At 50.4% G+C, this 17,457-nt stretch overlaps 2 protein-coding genes across 7 annotated transcripts; both read left to right on the top strand.

Moving 5' to 3' along the window:
* The first annotated feature begins 19 nt into the window (after positions 1-19).
* On the top strand, positions 20-7,321 carry nfxl1 (nuclear transcription factor, X-box binding-like 1). Of its 3 annotated transcripts, XM_086103603.1 has the most exons (25): positions 20-107; positions 421-707; positions 1,259-1,450; positions 1,625-1,734; positions 1,810-1,940; positions 2,016-2,060; positions 2,126-2,259; positions 2,328-2,413; positions 3,115-3,190; positions 3,271-3,368; positions 3,450-3,564; positions 3,655-3,779; positions 3,869-3,991; positions 4,079-4,169; positions 4,245-4,365; positions 5,213-5,369; positions 5,461-5,552; positions 5,647-5,668; positions 5,746-5,868; positions 5,992-6,146; positions 6,259-6,328; positions 6,550-6,654; positions 6,727-6,807; positions 6,895-6,948; positions 7,035-7,321. In XM_086103603.1, the coding sequence occupies exons 2-25, from the start codon at positions 461-463 to the stop codon at positions 7,254-7,256; spliced, it is 2,775 nt and encodes a 924-aa protein (XP_085959729.1). In that variant the 5' UTR covers positions 20-107; positions 421-460; the 3' UTR covers positions 7,257-7,321. The 3 variants fall into 3 exon arrangements, 2 of the variants coding, with proteins under 2 accessions (XP_085959729.1, XP_085959737.1); XM_086103611.1 differs by lacking the exon at positions 20-107 and having other exon boundaries at positions 421-526; XR_015099318.1 differs by lacking the exons at positions 6,259-6,328; positions 6,895-6,948; positions 7,035-7,321 and having other exon boundaries at positions 6,727-6,771.
* Positions 7,322-7,447: 126 nt separating this feature from the next.
* On the top strand, positions 7,448-17,371 carry corin (corin, serine peptidase). Of its 4 annotated transcripts, none has more exons than XM_086103570.1 (24): positions 7,448-7,577; positions 8,541-8,685; positions 9,343-9,567; positions 9,875-9,986; positions 10,065-10,169; positions 10,231-10,412; positions 10,817-10,930; positions 11,012-11,119; positions 11,354-11,464; positions 11,603-11,725; positions 11,843-11,914; positions 12,028-12,259; positions 12,479-12,621; positions 12,694-12,801; positions 12,878-12,991; positions 13,884-13,994; positions 14,102-14,225; positions 14,327-14,455; positions 14,637-14,686; positions 14,769-14,955; positions 15,061-15,223; positions 15,300-15,408; positions 15,678-15,811; positions 16,461-17,371. In XM_086103570.1, the coding sequence occupies exons 1-24, from the start codon at positions 7,533-7,535 to the stop codon at positions 16,644-16,646; spliced, it is 3,132 nt and encodes a 1,043-aa protein (XP_085959696.1). In that variant the 5' UTR covers positions 7,448-7,532; the 3' UTR covers positions 16,647-17,371. The 4 variants fall into 4 exon arrangements, with proteins under 4 accessions (XP_085959696.1, XP_085959716.1, XP_085959706.1 ...); XM_086103580.1 differs by lacking the exon at positions 7,448-7,577 and adding an exon at positions 7,608-7,912; XM_086103562.1 differs by lacking the exon at positions 7,448-7,577 and having other exon boundaries at positions 8,451-8,685.
* The last annotated feature ends 86 nt before the right edge of the window (positions 17,372-17,457 follow it).

Here is a 17,457-nt window from a genome sequence, read left to right as displayed (position 1 = left end):
GCACACGGTTGTAAATGGACGAAAAGTCCCAGCATGCAGCGCGAAGAGGTGCGCGTGGCAGCTGCGCGTTGAATCAACACTGCTGCAACTCTGAGAGAAGAACCGAGGTTTGTGCACGCTGCCTTTTTATCTTTGTGCCTTTGTTTAACGCGTTCGGCTCTATGTCAATAGACACTTATTTAACCTTGTATGTTCCATAACGACTTTCACGTTGCTTTTGGGGAGCTTCTACCGCAAGTCTTCGTCCCAACTAGCTAACCGGCTTGTTAGCTTTGTGCTCACTTTTGGAACGTCATCTGTCGTCATATGAGAGCTTGTTAAACAACTATCATTATTGTTACTGCTTTTGCTGTTACTGTGCAATATTCAGTCGCGGTGACGTTTGAATAGGTCAACAAAAAAAAAATCCCTTTTGTGTAGAAGATCAGCTTGAACGTGGGACTTTGCCCCAGTGGCTAACATGGAGCCAGCCTGGAGACCCCAGGGCCGGGGGCGTGGGCGGAAGTCGGAAGCTCCAGCAGAGAGGGTAAGAGAGAAACCCGGAAGTGGCGCAGGAAGGGGAAGAAGTGGCGCAGGAAGGGGAGGAAGTGGCGCAGGAAGGGGAGGAAGTGGCGCAGGAAGGGGAGGAAGTGGCGCAGGAAGAGGAGGAAGTGGTACAGGAAGAGGAGGCAACGCCAAGACCATGGTCCCACCCGACGTTGGGCACGGTGAGGACCACACAAAGATCGCAACGTTGTAGGGACGTGACAATAAAATGAAAACCTTTTTTCCCCAGCATGACCAGTGTCACTGGAACAGCTGAAACAAAGGAACAAAACAGGGTTTAAATTTTGTCAATACATTAAAAATTAACATCATGACATTTTAAATTTGACAAATTTTGGCAACATGCAAATTGGATGTAACATCATCTGCATGTCCCCTAAAAATTGACCAGGATAAAGCCATAGAAATATTCCAGCTAGCTGTCAAAGAGTTATCCAGCCGTGGATGTGATAAACCTGGAAATACTGCATCAAATCAAAAACGGGGCCACAGAGGAGATTCCACTGTACATCATATCCAACAATAAACATGGACAACGTATTTTTAACAAGCCAGAGCTAATTTTGCTGAGAGGAGTGCAAAGAGGACCTGCACGATATGATCACATGAAAACATCTTGATAAAATGGCGGAAAAGAGTCAGTTGTCACATACATAATCATTGTGTCTGCTTCAGTGGTCCGCTGACCAGCTTCTTCTCCTCTGGCGGACAGGCGCTTCCGGTCCGGGCAAGTTCGAAGAGATCCGAAAGTCCAACCAAGCCGCCGTGCAACGACTGATGGAACGTCACACCAACTGCTCCTCCTCTTCTGAGGAGGAGGATGATGATGATGATGATGACAGCAAAGAGCACAAGGACGCACGCGTCCTTCAGTCCACCTTCATCACGTATGCCAGTCACACAGGTGAGACACGTCACCGGGACTTTGGTCAGACTGTCAGTCCCAATCCCATTTTTGACACATTTTTTTAAGCTTGATTCAACTTTTCCTAACACTGACATATTGTGACAGACAGAACAATCACATGTACGCCCGTTGCCCTAACGTGCATCTTTTTCGAACACGTGTCTTCGCCAGGCGGCGACATCACAGACCTGCAGAGGACAGGCCAGTACGTCAGCGAACTCTTCCAGTCCGGAGCGCTCACCTGCCTCATCTGCATCGCCTCGGTCAAGCGGACTCAGCCGGTGAGGGACAAAAAACGGGCTCGGTTTGGTCGGGTGACGCCGCCACCCGGCTAACGTCTACCTGCCGCCCTCCAGGTGTGGAGCTGCTCCGGCTGCTTCTCCCTCTTCCATCTTCCGTGTATCCAGAAGTGGGCCAGGGACTCGGTGTTCCTCCTCTGCTCTGCCACAGACGAAGACTTCGGCCGTAAGCAGCATCCGTGGCCCTGGTGAGGCTAAACATACCAGAAAAACAATCATGTGGATGCTCTTCTTTCTATGCGTGATCATTTTCCCCTCCGCAGTCCCAAGTGTCGGACCGAGTACTCCCACGCCGCCACGCCCACCAGGTAAGCGGCCACCGGGACGAGCTAACGTGATCGTGGGCGTGATTGCGAGCGTGTGTTGCGTTCAGGTATGTGTGTTACTGTGGGAAGCTTGAGGATCCTCCCTGCGATCCCTGGTTAGCGCCTCACTCGTGCGGCGGCGTGTGTCACAAGGAGCTGAAGCCTTCCTGTGGACACGCGTGTCTGCTGCTGTGTCATCCCGGTAAGCCCGCGCACACACTCTTTGTGTGTGTCTTCGGAATAACTTTGTGGCTGTCTTCGTGCCCGCAGGTCCGTGCCCGCCGTGTCCCAAGATGGTGTCTGTTTCCTGCTTGTGTGGCAAAGCGACACCCCTGCCCCGGCGCTGTAGCAACAAGGTGCTCATGGGCGCATTTTCAAAAAAACTCGGCACAGCTCAACCAAAGATTATTACCTTATTGGCCCGAATATAAGACGGCCCTGATTATAAGACGACCCCTTCTTTTTCAAGCCTCAAGTTTGAAAAATGACCTTTTGAACACCAAATTAATTTTTATACAGAAAATAATTACAGTACATCTGAAACAAATGATTACAACAATATATTGGAGAGAAAATGATTTTGCCTCATTCAAATCTTAATATCTGAACATTTAAATATGTCAACTAAAGTGCAATCACATTCTTCAATGAATGGCTTCTGGTTTTTGAAATGTAAATTACATCATAACTTCTCAACTGCCGGATAACCTGGCCGATCTTCGACCCACTTTTCTCCAGATTGTCGCTACGTTTCTCCATTTTCTGTTATCTCTTCTATTATTTTCTTCTCTTTTCTTTCTTACCGCTATTTTTTATTTTTCTTCTTCGTGCTACCGCTATTTTTATTTTTATTCTTCGTGACAGGGGTTCGCTTTGGCCTGGGGAGTCAAGTTCAGCATTCGTTTCAATGATATTTGGCGCCATCTAGCGTTATGAATGGGTATAATGGCTAGACCCCGAATATAAGACGACCCCCACTTTTTCTTATTTCAATGCAAAAAAACACCATCGTATATTCTGGCCAATACGGTATTATTGTTATTTTTTTTTTCCCCAGGCCTGGACATGCCAGCAGCCGTGTGGAAAGTTGTTGCCATGCCGCCAACACACGTGTTCCCAGCCGTGCCACTCTGGTAAACACACATGGAATAACCAGTGGCATCTTTTTCTCTTTCCTGTACAATCAGCATGGGTATTTGTGTGTGTCTGCCAGAATGTTCCCCCTGTCCCAAAGTCAGCGTTCAGAAGTGCATGTGCGGTCGACAACAATCGGAGAGACCTTGCGCCGGCCCAAAGTGGAAGTGCGATCGTGTACGTAGCAGATGGGCCACTTTAATGGGGAACAGTTGGCTGACACAAAATGGCTGACTGCGCCTTTGTCCCGTTCATCAGACGTGCGGCGCCACCCTCTCTTGTGGGAATCACACCTGTGAGCTTGTGTGCCACGACGGATGTTGCCCGCCCTGTCCCCGCTCGCTCAGCAGATCATGTCCATGTGGCAAAGCCAGTGAGACGCACACACACACGCGCGCTTGGAGTCTTTGCTAGGATTGCAAACGGGTGAACATTTCCCAGTCAATTTCAACGTGTCCTTCAGAGTCCAGCCTGCCGTGCACGGAAGAAGTGTCGCTGTGTGGCGACACGTGTGAGCGCCCCCTGTCTTGCGGGAAACACACCTGCTCGATGAGGTGTCACCGTGGGAATTGTGACACCTGCCGGCAGGTAACACACATTTCGCCTGCGCGTGCGTGCATGCGTGTGGCGTTGCTGTTGACCTGCTCTGTGTGCACATGCGCGTGCGTGCGTATCAGGAAGTGGAGAAAGAGTGCCGGTGTGGGAAATACAGGAAGCTGATGGCGTGTCACAAAGAATATTTATGTGAGTCCAAATGTTTAAAAAGCAGAAGCTGCCAGAAACATCCATGTCGGAGGAAGGTGAGCCACCATGCCAAGTGCCCGTCTGAAGCCCCCCCCGACTCCCTCTCCCGCTAACCTCCGTTTCCCTCCTAACTTTTGTGTCAGTGTTGCCCTGGCAACTGCCCCCCGTGTGACCAGATCTGCGCTCGGACTCTGGGATGTCGCAACCACAAATGTCCGTCCGTGTGTCACCGAGGTAACGCACATTTACTTTGATGTACAGTATGTGTGCGTGCGTGCGTGTGTCTGATGAGTCTTCTCGCACCGCCAGGAAGTTGTTATCCATGTCCAGAGACGGTGGACGTCCGTTGCTCGTGCGGCGCCGCCTCCCTGACGGTGCCGTGTGGAGGCGAGCGGAGCACCAAGCCTCCTCGCTGCAAGGAGCTCTGCACGTATGCACGCTTCCTGTTACAGTAGCCATCTTTTTCCTTCTTCTGGGTGAGCTTGTACCGTATTGGCCTGAATATAAGACGTTGTTTTATGCATTGAAATAAGACTGAAAAAGTGGGGGTCGTCTTATATTCGGGGTCTAGACATTACACCATTCACGACGCTAGATGGCGCCAGATAACATTGAAGCAAATGCTGTACTTGACTCCCAGGCCAAAGTTAACCCTTGCCACGAAGAATAAAAATAAAAATAGCGGTAGCACGAAGAAGAAAAATAAAAAATAGCGGTAAGAAGGAAAAGAGAAGAAAATAATAGAAGAGATAACAGAAAATGGAGAAACGTAGCAACAATCTGGAGAAAAGTGGGTCGAAGATCGGCCAGGTTAACCGGCAGCTGAGGAGAAGTTATGATGTCATTTACATTTCAAAAACCAGAAGCCATTCATTGACGAATGTGATTGCACTTTAGATTTGAATGAGGGAAAATAACATGCTTTTTCTCTCAAATATATTGTTATCATTTGTTTCAAATGCACTGTAATTATTTTCTGTATAAAAATTTGTTTGGTGTTCAAAAAGTATTTTTTCAAACATGAGTCTTGAAAAAGAGGGGGGTCGTCTTATAATCAGGGCCGTCTTATTCTTTTTTCAAGCATGAGTCTTGAAAAAGAGGGGGGTCGTCTTATAATCAGGGCATTCTTATATTCGGGCCAATACGGTATTTGGAGGCGGACTGGAAGCAAGTGAACAAGTGCAAAAATGTACACGGTGTCGTGGATGCGTCGACTCAGCTGTCGTCACCCCCGCACCATCCACAACCAATCTGAATTTGTTGGACGCCCGCCGCAGGGCTCCATCATCCTGCCACCACGCAGCTCGAGAGCGCCACCGTTGCCACGCCGGGCCTTGCCCCCCCTGCGCGCAGCCCTGCGTGCTGCCTCTGGCGGGCTGCCCGCACACGTGCCCGCAGCCTTGCCACGACCATGTTCTGCTCAAGTCCCAGCAGGTAACGCCCACGTCCTTCCCTTCTGGAATGATCTCTGTCCACTTGTGGCGTGCTTCTCATCCGGACCGTTTCTGCTGATGGGGTGCGTCAGGTGCAGCTGTCCGGGCCGTGGGAGCAGCCGTCAGAACCGGCCTTTGTGACCAAGGCCCTGCCCTGTCCCCCATGTCAAGTGCCGATACCAGTGTATGACTTACTTGTGCAGACACAACACAAACACACGGCCAATTTTTGACTCGCATATCCAGGTTTTGACTATTTCTCTCTCGCTCTCCTCCAGCTCCTGTTTTGGAGAACACGAGGTAAGAACGTTTCTTTGGCACGCTTTGTCGATGTGGCTCGGTGATGTCGCGATGACCAAATTTGCAATGTGCTTCAGGTGAGCGAGGTGCCGTGTTCCCGCCGGGGCCGCTTCTCCTGCAAGAGGCCGTGCGGCCGACCGCTGCGTTGCGGGAACCACACGTGCAGCAGAGAGTGCCACCTCCTGGACAACAGCAACAAAGTACGGCGGCCGTGACGTCCCCGCCATATTGAATGCGCCAGATCTAGCCGCAAGCCATCGGAAAAATGGACGGGACACTCCGATGAGTATTGAAATATTAACAGTTGAAGTGTGTGCCGCCAGTGCGACGACTGCGAGGAGGGCTGCTCCAAACCCCGCCCGCTCCTTTGCCCCCATGCCTGCCCGCTTCCCTGTCACAGTGGCGACTGCCCGCCGTGTCACCAGATGATTCGCCAACGCTGCCACTGCAAGATGAGCGCCATCTATGTGGACTGCATGTAAGCACTTGCACATACCTTGTCATGCCTTTGTAAGGATTGGGGAGTTGAGAATGGTTGCGAGCGCGTCACTCACCATTCCCACTATCTGGATGTCATAATGGTGTGACAGGAAGATGACGATGGCCGACGAGGAAACGAAGAAAGCATTGGTCTCGTGCACGAACCAGTGTCCCAAAGAGGTAAACGCGACTCACTGGGCTGCCATTTGTCGGCACGGTGATGGGGGGGCAACGTGGCCGCCCATCTGGTTGCAGTTCAGGAAGTCGACGACTCATCCACAACATGTGTGTCTGTTTGCATGGGTGCATTTTGTTTTTGTGTCCCTGAGTGCGTTTGTTTTTGTGTAAATGTGTGCTCTTTCTGTTTTGTCTTGTATGTGTGTTTGCCTGTGTGTGTGTAGCTGAGTTGCGGTCATCGCTGCAAGCAGGTATGTCACCCGGGGGCGTGTGGGCTCGAATGTCACCAGAAGGTCAAACTGCGATGTCCCTGCAGGAGGATCAAGAAGGTACAAAATGGCCTCCGCAAGTTCCGGAGCCTTATTTTCGCACCGTCATGGCGTCATTGTGTGTCTGCTTAGGAGTTGGCGTGCGCGTTGTCCTCTTCATGCCTTGTCGAGTGCGACCACAACTGCATAGAACAGCAGAGGAAAGTCAGCGAGGTGAACACACACACACACACACACTCGCGTGCAGTGCAATAATGTCACCGAAAGTTGTCACTGAGCCCGGAATGCGGATGTGTCTAGCTAAAGGAGGCAGAGCAGAAGGCGGCTGAGGAAGAAGAGCAACGGAGACAACAGGTGGGGATGGAAAAGGGAAAAAAAAAAAGTCACGTCTCGGTCCTGCCACCACGCTAAGCTAATTGCTCGAGCACATGTGTGTCCAGGAGGAGCTGGAAGCATTCACAAAGCGGCGCGGAGGGCGCCGCGCCAAGAAGCGAGGTCGGCGGGACGAAGATGACGAAGAGGATGGCGGCTGGATTGGGCGCTGGCAGAGGTGCGCCGTCCTTGTCTCGCTGGGCGGCGCCGCACTGTCACTCGCCGCCTACTTTCTTCTTGGCGCGACTCAAGACGGCGGGGGGACAGAGCCGTTGGGTCACGTGTTCTAATGTCACGATGGAAAGAAAAATAATGACTTGTTTGGCAAATAAAAGTCAGTCCCTGTTGATGTTTATCACTTGAGTCTGTGTGCATGTCTATGTGAGAGTCTGGGTTAAGACAAAAGTGACATTTTGTCACGTGCACGCGCGCGCGCGACACGTCCAGGCGCGGTCACGTGGCGAGAGGAGGAGGAGGAGTGGGCGGGCCTAGCAGCTGCTGGTCCGGCGGCGGCCGCGCAGACTTCATTTGGCGCGTCGGTTGCTGCGAGGCGGCAGAGGAAGGTCATGTTCTCGTGGCCGCGAGTCACCTTCAGCGCGGAAACGGATACGGTGAGTTTGTGTTCGAGCGCGCAGGCGCCCACGTACCTTTCAGCAACGGAAGGAATAAACCGGAAGCAGAAAGCCCAGCTGGATCAGCTTCTGCCTCGCGCTAATTGCCTCACGTGACTTTTAAGACTCGTCTTGGTCCGCCCTTCGTAAGCACGTCATCGTTTTGGGAATCGGTGAGCATCGTCAGGCCCGTTAGCACCGATCGTTACTTTCGTCAAGGATCCTCTCTATTGAACCGGTTTTCTTAAAATATAGTTTTTGAAATGGATTTATTCTTTTTTTTTGGTTAACTTTTGATTTCATTTATCTGAAATTTCACAGATGTCATTATACAGGTATTTATTTGATCATATAGATTGATATTTTGCAAGTAACATAATCGTAAATAAAACAATTTCAAACATTTAAAAAGCATTTGATTACATAATCAGTTCATTTCTAAAATAAACCTTGTATTCTAGACATTTCATTAAAAAATTGCAAAGTGTTTATTGCACACATAACATTTATTACTTTGATCAAACAATTGTTTAGCTTGTTCATTATTACGTAAAAATAAAATTGAGATTAAACGTTTCTTCATACTGTATTATTTCATTAAATAATTGTTTTTTGTAAAAAGATCAATTTTGTAAAAAGACAAATTCAAAAATGAGAATGAGCCTAGTTCATGAAATAAATGAGAAATAATACAATAAAAAAGACTTTATCTTTGTTGTTGTTTGAAATACTTTGCTAGTTACATAAATTTTAAACACCAAAATGTAAATAAATGATTTCATTAAAAAATCATCGATTTTACATACAGTACATGCATTTTAACTTCATAATGTAGACATTTCTTTACATTTTCCACTAGTGCTCAGTTTCGGTTTCACAGGATGATAAATGCTCGGCGCTGTTGTCGTTATAATATTGTGTTGCTGTCCAAACAACCTATGCTGCTGCTTTGTGCACCATCAGGCTACCGGTGGAGTAACTGAAAGCGGGATGGGCGAGGACGCATGTCCTCACAAGTTACAGACGTCCAGCCGCCTCCGACTCATTTACGTCCTATTTCCTGTCGCCGGCCTGGTGGTCGGTGTGATGCTTGTGCTCGCTCTCACTGGTATTCTCTCTCTCTCTCTCTCTCTCTCTCTCTCTCTCTCTCTCTCTCACACACACACACACACATACACACACATCTGGCTGTCCTTCTGAAATGTTGGTTTGACACAAAGAGTGTGTGTGAGGTGTTGTCATGACAACCACAAGGTGTCCGCCATTCAGGAGCATGTAAAGTGTGGAGGAATGTCAAATATTTACGAGTGCCATAAAACATCTTGCCACCTTTTCAGCATCTTCATTTTGTCCAAGCTATCAACGAGTGCGTATATTTCTGATTCTTTTACCGCCAACCTTGAAACGACCTTGAAAGTGGGACAAGCACACAAACACTCCCGCTTTAGTGTTGCAAACTAACCCCGGCTGGCACTTGTGGTGGAGGCCCCCCCCCCCACGCCCCAACCTTCCCGAATGATTGTTATTATTAGCCGACAGTTGAGTCTGTGAGTGAGCGAGACATGTAACCGGGGTCGCCATGGTAACCTGATCTCTCCGACACTATTCATACGACTCATACGAGCATGCTTGTGTATTTTAAGTGAACCAATCAAAAAGCTCCTTGGCCGCGCACGCGCAACCACACACACACACACACACGCACACACACACACACACACACATGCACGCACACAGAAGTTGTGAAACATTTTTTTTTCCTCAGGTATGATTGGCAGCCATGTCTCACACTCCAGCCCCCTTCCTTCTCCAGAGCTGATAGCTAACAGGGAACACGGTTACTGTGGGAACAGGACAATCCCCTCCCTCCCGATGGATGCATCTCAGGCCCCGCCCACTCCACCAATCACGACAGCCACCGAGTTTCTGACGTCTGTCCCCTCGCTGAGCTCTACCTGGCTGACTGGCGCCACCTCTGCATCGGACACAGGTAATTGTGTGTGTGTGTGTGTGTGAGAGAGAGTAGATATTGAAGTACCGATGGTGCAGCAAAACATATAGACACGTGTAAGTATGTCTCACAGACATACATATTCTTTATCCTCTGGGAAGAAAGACAAAAATAACTACAGCTTTGTTTTCTTTGTCTCTCCATTGGTTATATTATAATGCTCTGTGAATTAAAAACTGATATCATGATTCACAAATTGTTTCATTCTCCACATTCTTATTGTAATATGTTTTTTCAAAGTACAATGCTGTGTGATTTTTTTTTTTTTTATCCAAAATATGTGCAGGTGGTTGCCAGCCACTGGTGGAGCCTCAATGTCACATGTTGCCATACAACCAAACATGGCTGTCCTCTGCCGCTGCTGTGGTGAAGAGCTCTGAGGTGGACATGTTGCTAAGGTAATGATGGGCGGAGCTCGGCGAGTGTGGCAGCGATGGGAAACGTGCGTTGGGGAAGTGACGTGGCGTGTGTTGTAGGTTCTTCAGCTACTTGAGCAGACTGTCCTGCTACAAGCACATCATGCTGTTCGGCTGCTCTCTGGCCCTGCCGCAGTGTTTCCACGACGACGCCACTCAGCACAGGTAGTCGCGTGGCGCTCCGCTCGCCACATCCAAGAATCTTCGCTCACCCGCTTGCCTGCAGGTGGGTGGTGTTGCCGTGTGCGTCCTTCTGCGAGGCAGCCAGGGAAGGTTGCGAGCCCGTCCTGCAGATGTTCAACGCCTCCTGGCCCGACTTCCTGCGTTGCTCGCAGTTCAGCCAGGCCACCTCATCGTCCGGAGTGCCCCCGGCCTGCTACACACCCCGACAAGCTGTGGGCAAACCATGTGAGTGTCATGCCTTTTGACGAGTCTGGCACATTTGGTGATGTCATACGCTGCCCTGTAAAACAGGGCCGCAAATAGGCCAGGATGGGACTAGTAGGACAGGACAGTCAAGGGCAATAAAGGACACGACATTCTTCTCTCTCTCATTTTGGTTAAGTCAAGCGGTGCTCTCTGATTGGCCGACCACATAAGAAAGAGACAAAACAAGTAGAAAATAGAACAGGATGGACTGAGACGGGACAGTTAAAGGAGTGGCTCGGACAGAGCAGGGCGGGATGGAAAAGGACAGGACATTGTTATAACATTTTTGGAGATGCCAAGTGGTGCTTTCTGTTGATATAAGAAAGGGACATTGTCCCAGCCTGTTTGGTGGTGTCATGCGCTACTCTCTGATTGGCCAACAGCTGCGTGCGGCGGGAAGGAAAACTTTCTGTGTGCCACGGGGATTTGTGTCCCTCAGAAGCTGGTGTGCAATGGCCAAAACGACTGCGACGACTGGAGCGATGAGGCGCACTGCGGTGAGAACGCACGCATGCACGTTTGAAAGGTCGTCATCGTGATGCCGTGACGTCATTACAATTGATGACATCATCATTCAGTGTGTTCAGATGCGCAGTTCCGCTGCCAGACGGGCCGCTGTCTGCCGCCGCTTCTGCTGTGCGACGGCTACGACGACTGCGGAGACCTCAGCGATGAGCTCAACTGTGGTGAGAGCACAGACATGAAATTGTACTTCTCAAATGGCCCTCAGCCAGAGACAGTTTGCAAAATATACAGTAATTCTGTATTGTCATTGAAAGAATTATTTGCGGTTTATACGTTAGGATTTTGAGATGGTCTTTGAAACATTTCTCTCCATATTGGGCGGAAAAGTTTGAGAACCTCGCCGCTAGGCAAGGCTAGGCTAGTCTAGGCTAGGCTAACCGACTGTTGTCTGGAAGTGTGCGACGCGACGCGAGAGCATCGCTGTGGTGACGGCCGCTGCGTGTCAAGGGATTGGCTTTGTGACGGTGACCACGATTGTGTCGACAAGAGTGATGAGCTCAACTGCTGTGAGTTGCCATGGTGACGATGACCCCGCCGCTCAAATCACAGGAAGGACTCACCTGTGTGTGTGTGTGTGTGTGTGTGTGTGTGTGTGTGTGTGTGTGTGTGTGTGTGTGTGTGCGTGTGTGTATGTGGGCGCGCAGCATGTCGGAGCCAGGGTCTTTGGGAATGCCGTAATGGGCAGTGTATTCCTCCGGCGTTCCGCTGTGATGGCGAGGACGACTGCAAGGACGGCAGCGACGAAGAACTTTGCATGCGCGAGCAGCGTGAGACATCCACCTGGCAACAGCCTGCCTTTGTGTGTGCATGTGTCTGTGTCTGACTGTCTGTGCATGTGTGTGTGTGTGTGTGTGTGTGTGTGTGTGTGTGTGTGTGTGTTGCAGCTCACACTGCGTGCCCCCCTACTCAACCGGGATGCACGTCCACGTCCTGTGACTCGCGACACCACAACTGCAGTAAGCCTTTGACAAATGGATCGATAGTCAAGGTTCCTATTTTTATTCCAGTTCCCAAACTGTCTTTGCAATTCTTTTGACCCCCCCTCCCCCTCCTCCTGTGGGCGTGTCAGCCGGCTGTGAGCCAATCAGCTTGGAGCTGTGCATGAACCTGCCTTACAACTACACGCGCTTCCCCAACTTCCTGGGTCACGTGTCGCAGCGGGAGAGCTCGGTGTCGTGGGAGTCGTCGCTCTTCCCGGCGCTGGTCCAGACGGGGTGCTACCAGTACCTCATGTTCTACGCCTGCACGCTGCTCGTACCCAAGTGCGATCCACTCAGCCTGAGCACCGTGCCACCCTGCAGGTGAGTGTGCGTCCAACCTGTCCGTTCCTTGCTCGTGGAGTCATTGGATATCCTTCCTCAAATAAGGCAGAACGACAATAGTGAGCGAAGCAACGCTGCACTATGTGAAACACAGAAGCAACAAGTTGCAAATAGGACAAGACGGGACAGGATGAACGAGTGACTGGATGAGCAAACCATTGTTACCGGTGTGTGATGGGAGCGACTCCCCTTTCGCAGGTCTCTGTGTCGCACGGCCAAGGAGAAGTGCGAGTCGGTGCTCGGAATCGTGGGCTTGCAGTGGCCCGACGACTCGGACTGCGCTCAGTTTCCCGAAGAGGGCGGAAACTTGACGTGCCTTCTGCCCGAGGCTGGCGTGGACGGTGCGTGCGTGTACGCAACGGCACTGGACTCGCTTTTTGCTAACTTCCTGTCCGTGTTTCCTGTGTCAACAGAGTGCTCCCCGAGCCACTTCAAGTGTCGCTCCGGACGCTGCGTCCTGGCCAGCAAGCGTTGCGACGGCCTCGCCGACTGCGACGACCGCAGCGATGAAGACCACTGCGGTGCGACCGCCGTCGAGCGTTTGTGACACAAAAGTGGAGACGGCTGCGCTCACATGTCTTTGCGCGTATGTGGCAGGCTGCACCGAACGAGCTCTGTGGGAATGTCCCGGCAGCGGCGTCTGCATCAAGACCAGCATGATCTGCGATGGCTTCCCAGACTGCCCCCTGCTGGCTGACGAGGTCAACTGCTGTGAGTCGTTACCCACCAGTGTCAGCATTCTAGCCTCTCTGTTGTACTTTCTTGACTCTGGTTTTAGCTCCTAAGTCTGGCTTCCAAGTTAAGGTTTTTTAAATTGAGCTTCGAGATCCGGACTTCTGACTTTTAAAATTGTAGCTTCCAAGTTCTAGTTTCTAGATTCTAGCTTTTCAATTTTAGCTTCTCAGTGCTAATTTCCTGGTGATAGCTAGTTTCTACATTCTGGCGATGCTCTTGCTTTTGCGGATGACTGGTTAGCACGTCCGCCTCACAGTGCAGTGGTGCAGGGTTCCATTCCGGCTTTGGCCTTTCTCGTGTGGAGTTTGCATGTTCTCCCTGTGCCTCTGTGGGTTTTCTCCGGGTATTGCGGTTTCCTCCCACATTCGAAAAACATGCATAGCAGGTTAATGGAATACTCAAAATTGTCCATAGGTGTGAGTGCGAATGGTTGTTCGCTTTTGTGTGCCCAGCGATTGGCTGGCAGCCTGTTTCGGGTGTACTCCGCCTACTGCCTGAAGTCACCTGGGATAGGCTCCAGCACACCCGCGTCTCTCGTGAGGATAATCTGGCACTAGCTTTTAAGTAGTAGCCTTTATATCGAGCAATATGTTCGACCTTTTATTCTGTGTTTTTTAAGACAAGTTTCTAGCATTTAAGGCTAGCTACTGCATACTGACTTCTTTCTTCTTTCTGAAGTTCGAGCTTCCAAGTCATGGTTTCAAATTCTTAGCTTCTCTGTAGTAGTTGACAAAACAGAGTTTCAAATTCGTAGATTCCAAGTCCTTCTCATAATACTCTAGCCTTTATATTCTCGCACTAGCTTGCAAATGCTCCTGCTTTGACTTAACCCAGTGTGTGTGTATGTTTGTATGTATTGGGGCGGTAGCGGCGTGTGGAGATAATGAGTTGGCATGCAACAACCACGAGTGCGTGCACAGGACCTTGTGGTGTGATGGAAAGAAACACTGCAGCGATGCCTCCGACGAGTGGGACTGTGGTAAGGCATGCACACACGCACGCACACACACACACACACACACACACACACACACACATACACACACAAATAGTGAGATGAATGAAGCGTTGTGTTGTGGTGTGGAGTGTCTCTGAGCCAGTCGTCAGGTTCCATTCTGACAGTGTTGAGGACGGCGGACCGCTATCACGTGTGTGCCGACGAGTGGAACCACCAGCTCAGCAAAGTGACCTGTGACCAGCTGGGACTAGGGTAAGGTCAGTAGCACACACACACACACACACACACACACAGATGCACACATGCACACCCAGGTGATGCGGCCGATCCATCACAGGCAGCGTGTCCCGCAGGGTTCCTGCCTCCGTTTCCATGGTACCCGAGCAGGGAAGTCCTCCGGGCCGCCGTCGCTGGTTACATGTTCATCCCGAGTGGGAGGAGCGCAAAGGCTTGGCTCTACAGGCACGCCTCGAGAAGAGGAGGTGTGTGTGTCCGTATGTGTGTTTGAAAGAGAGGTCGAATTTTTTTGTGGGGGTTGAGGAGGCTGGAAATGTGCTAATGCTAACATTAGACTCCATGTCTGACCTCTGACTGCGTGTGTGTTTGCGTGTGTGTAACTTTGTTTTATGGATCTCTGCTTGTGTGTGTGTACGTACGTGTCAGTCACTCGTGTCATTCCGGCAAGCGAGTGGCTTTCGACTGCCTCAGAGACGGTAAGATTCATCAATCCCTCTGACCGGTCTCCTCGGACTGGCGTGGGCCGAGTCGACTTCCTGTTTCCTGTCTCTCGGCCAGAATGCGGCCTGCGCCCGGCGGTTGGCGCGCATCTCTCAAGGCGGAAGAGGATTTTGGGAGGCCGCGTGGCGCGACGGGGGGCGTGGCCGTGGCAGTGCTCTCTGCAGAGCGGTCAGAGCGGTCACGTGTGCGGCTGCGTCCTCATCGGCACCAAGTGGGCCTTGACGGTGGCGCATTGCTTCGAGGGGTGAGCCTATCTACGACTAACTTGGGCTTCAAGCTTCTAGCTTCTTCGTAATGATGGGCTCTACCTTAAAAATTTGACCTTCCAAGATCTAATTTACCTGCGTAGGAGAGATAAGGCCCACCTGTGGAACGTTCTCCTGGGTCTCAACAACTTGGACCATCCCGGCGTTCACAGCCAGAGGCGTGCCGTGCGGGCCATCACTGTACACCCACGCTACAACCGTGCCGTGGTGGACTACGACATCAGTGTGGTGGAATTGGACTCTGAGGTGAGCCATCCCAGCGCCGGGTGAGGGGAATATTTTTGGAGCTGCTGAGGAATTGTGGGATATCATCCCCCCCCAGGTGGAGGAGACGGAATGGGTGAGGCCCGTGTGTCTGCCCGGACCCAATCGGATTCCCACTCCGGACTCCTATTGCTACATCACTGGATGGGGTCACATGGGCAACAGGAGTAAGTCCGATCACCCATTTCCCGACTCTACATTCTGAGTCGTAGCTTCTGGGCTGTCGCTTTTACAAAGTAGGTCCTAGCTTGCGAGTCTAGCTATCAAGGTCTGACCAGTAGGTTCGAGCTTTTAGGGTCTCACTTTCTTGTCTAGTTATTAAGGTCAAGCTTAAGCCTTAAGTTGGAGCGTTCGAGTTCGAGTTGAGACGTTTTAGCTACTCGGCTCCGTTTTGCGGCCCATTTCCTGTGTGTGACACGCCCTGCCACCTCCGCAGTGCCATTCAAGCTGCAGGAGGGCCAGGTACGGATCATCTCCATGTCCCAGTGCCAGTCCTACTTTGACATGAAGACCATAACTGCCAGGATGCTTTGTGCCGGTTACGAGGCCGGGACCGTCGACTCCTGCATGGTAACCTCCACGCGCCTTCAAATTTTAGCCACAGTCCTAGCTTCTAGTCGGTTGCTTGTAAATTGTAGCTTCTGATGATTTTAAAAAGTGTTGATGTTCTAGCTTCTCTTAGAAGTTCTTATGGTCTTGGGTCCCTTGAAAGGCGCTTTTGGAATCAAAATCTAAAGTCTTGCTTCTGACAAGTTCATAGGGTTGTTGGTTCTCATGTTTAGGACTGACATTCTAAGTTCTACCTTTCGAGTACTTGCTCCCAAGAGCTAGAGACTAGGCTCTACCTTCTAAGTGCTAGGCTCAAGACCTTTGGTCCCCCTTACTAGTTCTAGCCTACGAGTCTAGCTTCCTGGCTCTCGCATTTTGGTTACAGTTTTCAAGGTCGTCCTTCCAAGTCCTAGCTTCTAGCCTCTAGTTTCTAGCTTCTAAGTCAAGCCACAAGGGTGTAGCTTACAGAGTGTATCTTTGAAGGTATCCAGGAGGTAGATTTTAGGTTGTAGCTTCAAGGTCTATCTTTAAAACTCTACCTTCCGAATTCCAAGTTCTAAGTCAAATCTGTAAATTGTAGCATCCAAATCCTATTTCCTAGGCCCTAGCCCCTATGACCTCCACCCTCTTGCGGCCTGTGTCGAGCGTGATGTGTTGCTCCCGTTCCCAGGGCGACAGTGGCGGTCCGCTGGTGTGCGAAGAGTTGTCGGGTGGCCGTTGGACGCTCTTTGGCCTGACGTCATGGGGCAGCGTGTGCTTCAGCAAAGTCCTGGGACCCGGCGTGTACAGCAACGTCAGCCACTTCACGCCGTGGATCCGCCAGCAGATCTTCATGCGCACGTACCTGCCTGACTGACGTGCAGGCTTCCTGTTCTTGAGGGGGTGTGACGCGGCGCCGCACGCACTCATTTGACACCGTTAGCCTTCAGATGTTAGCTGCTGTAATATTAACATGACAGAGTCTAGCTAACGCGTTAGCCACTTACAGGATATCCAGGTTGAGGTCATTGTATTAGCTAGGGCACATTAGCAGAATCACTGTCTCATAACCAGTGATGAATTTTTTTCACTACTAGTGCCTCGTTTGGCCTACTAGCACAGTTTATTCTATATCTTTTATATCCATCTTAAGGTGTACTAGTACTTGGATTTTCATTTGGATATCAAGGATATGGAATAAATGCTCAAAAAGCTTTTTTTGTTGAGTAGAGGTTAACAGCGTGTGAAGTTTTGTGATTATTCCTGTGTTCCGTCGGTGTTGTTGCTAGCTCAACTTTTCTAGCGTAGGCTAAAAGAGGAAGCTAACACGCTTATGGCGACAGGCAGAAATTCTGTGACTTGTTGATGTTTGTTCATTCCTTCACGTTCACATTCCTGGTCGCTAATGGTTAGCTGTTGTCTGGAAGATTTGCTTTTATCAAGAGTATTTTTCTACACTTTTTTGTACATCATGTGTGTGTATCGTGGGGGGGGGGGAATCCTCCTATGATGTCACTTCCTGCTTTTGTATTGTGAGGAGCCATGTAAGGGAAGTGAAATGTTTTTTGTGTTCAATAATAAAGCTACACACACCTGCTCAAACTCTTTTTGTTTCTGACTGTACGTGTGTTTGGTGTATGAATGTGTGTATGTCTGTCTGCATGTACATTAGGTGAATGTGTGTGTCT

The sequence above is a fragment of the Hippocampus guttulatus genome, chromosome 2, assembly GCF_054856545.1.
Source record: "Hippocampus guttulatus isolate MCC_2025c chromosome 2, RoL_Hgut_1.0, whole genome shotgun sequence".
NCBI classification, from domain to species: domain Eukaryota; kingdom Metazoa; phylum Chordata; class Actinopteri; order Syngnathiformes; family Syngnathidae; genus Hippocampus; species Hippocampus guttulatus.
This window is presented reverse-complemented; position numbering and strand designations above follow the sequence as displayed.

Bases quoted from the DNA above. Each gene is read 5' to 3' on its own strand.
- nfxl1 (XM_086103603.1), top strand. From the start codon at position 461: ATGGAGCCAGCCTGGAGACCCCAGGGCCGGGGGCGTGGGCGGAAGTCG. The intron at 4,366-5,212 runs GTATGCACGCTT...CGCCCGCCGCAG, and splicing joins CGCTGCAAGGAGCTCTGCAC to GGCTCCATCATCCTGCCACC. The intron at 5,669-5,745 runs GTAAGAACGTTT...AATGTGCTTCAG, and splicing joins CCTGTTTTGGAGAACACGAG to GTGAGCGAGGTGCCGTGTTC.
- corin (XM_086103562.1), top strand. From the start codon at position 8,466: ATGCTCGGCGCTGTTGTCGTTATAATATTGTGTTGCTGTCCAAACAAC. The intron at 14,456-14,636 runs GTGTGTGTGTCC...CGTACGTGTCAG, and splicing joins GCACGCCTCGAGAAGAGGAG to TCACTCGTGTCATTCCGGCA. The intron at 14,956-15,060 runs GTGAGCCTATCT...TTACCTGCGTAG, and splicing joins GTGGCGCATTGCTTCGAGGG to GAGAGATAAGGCCCACCTGT.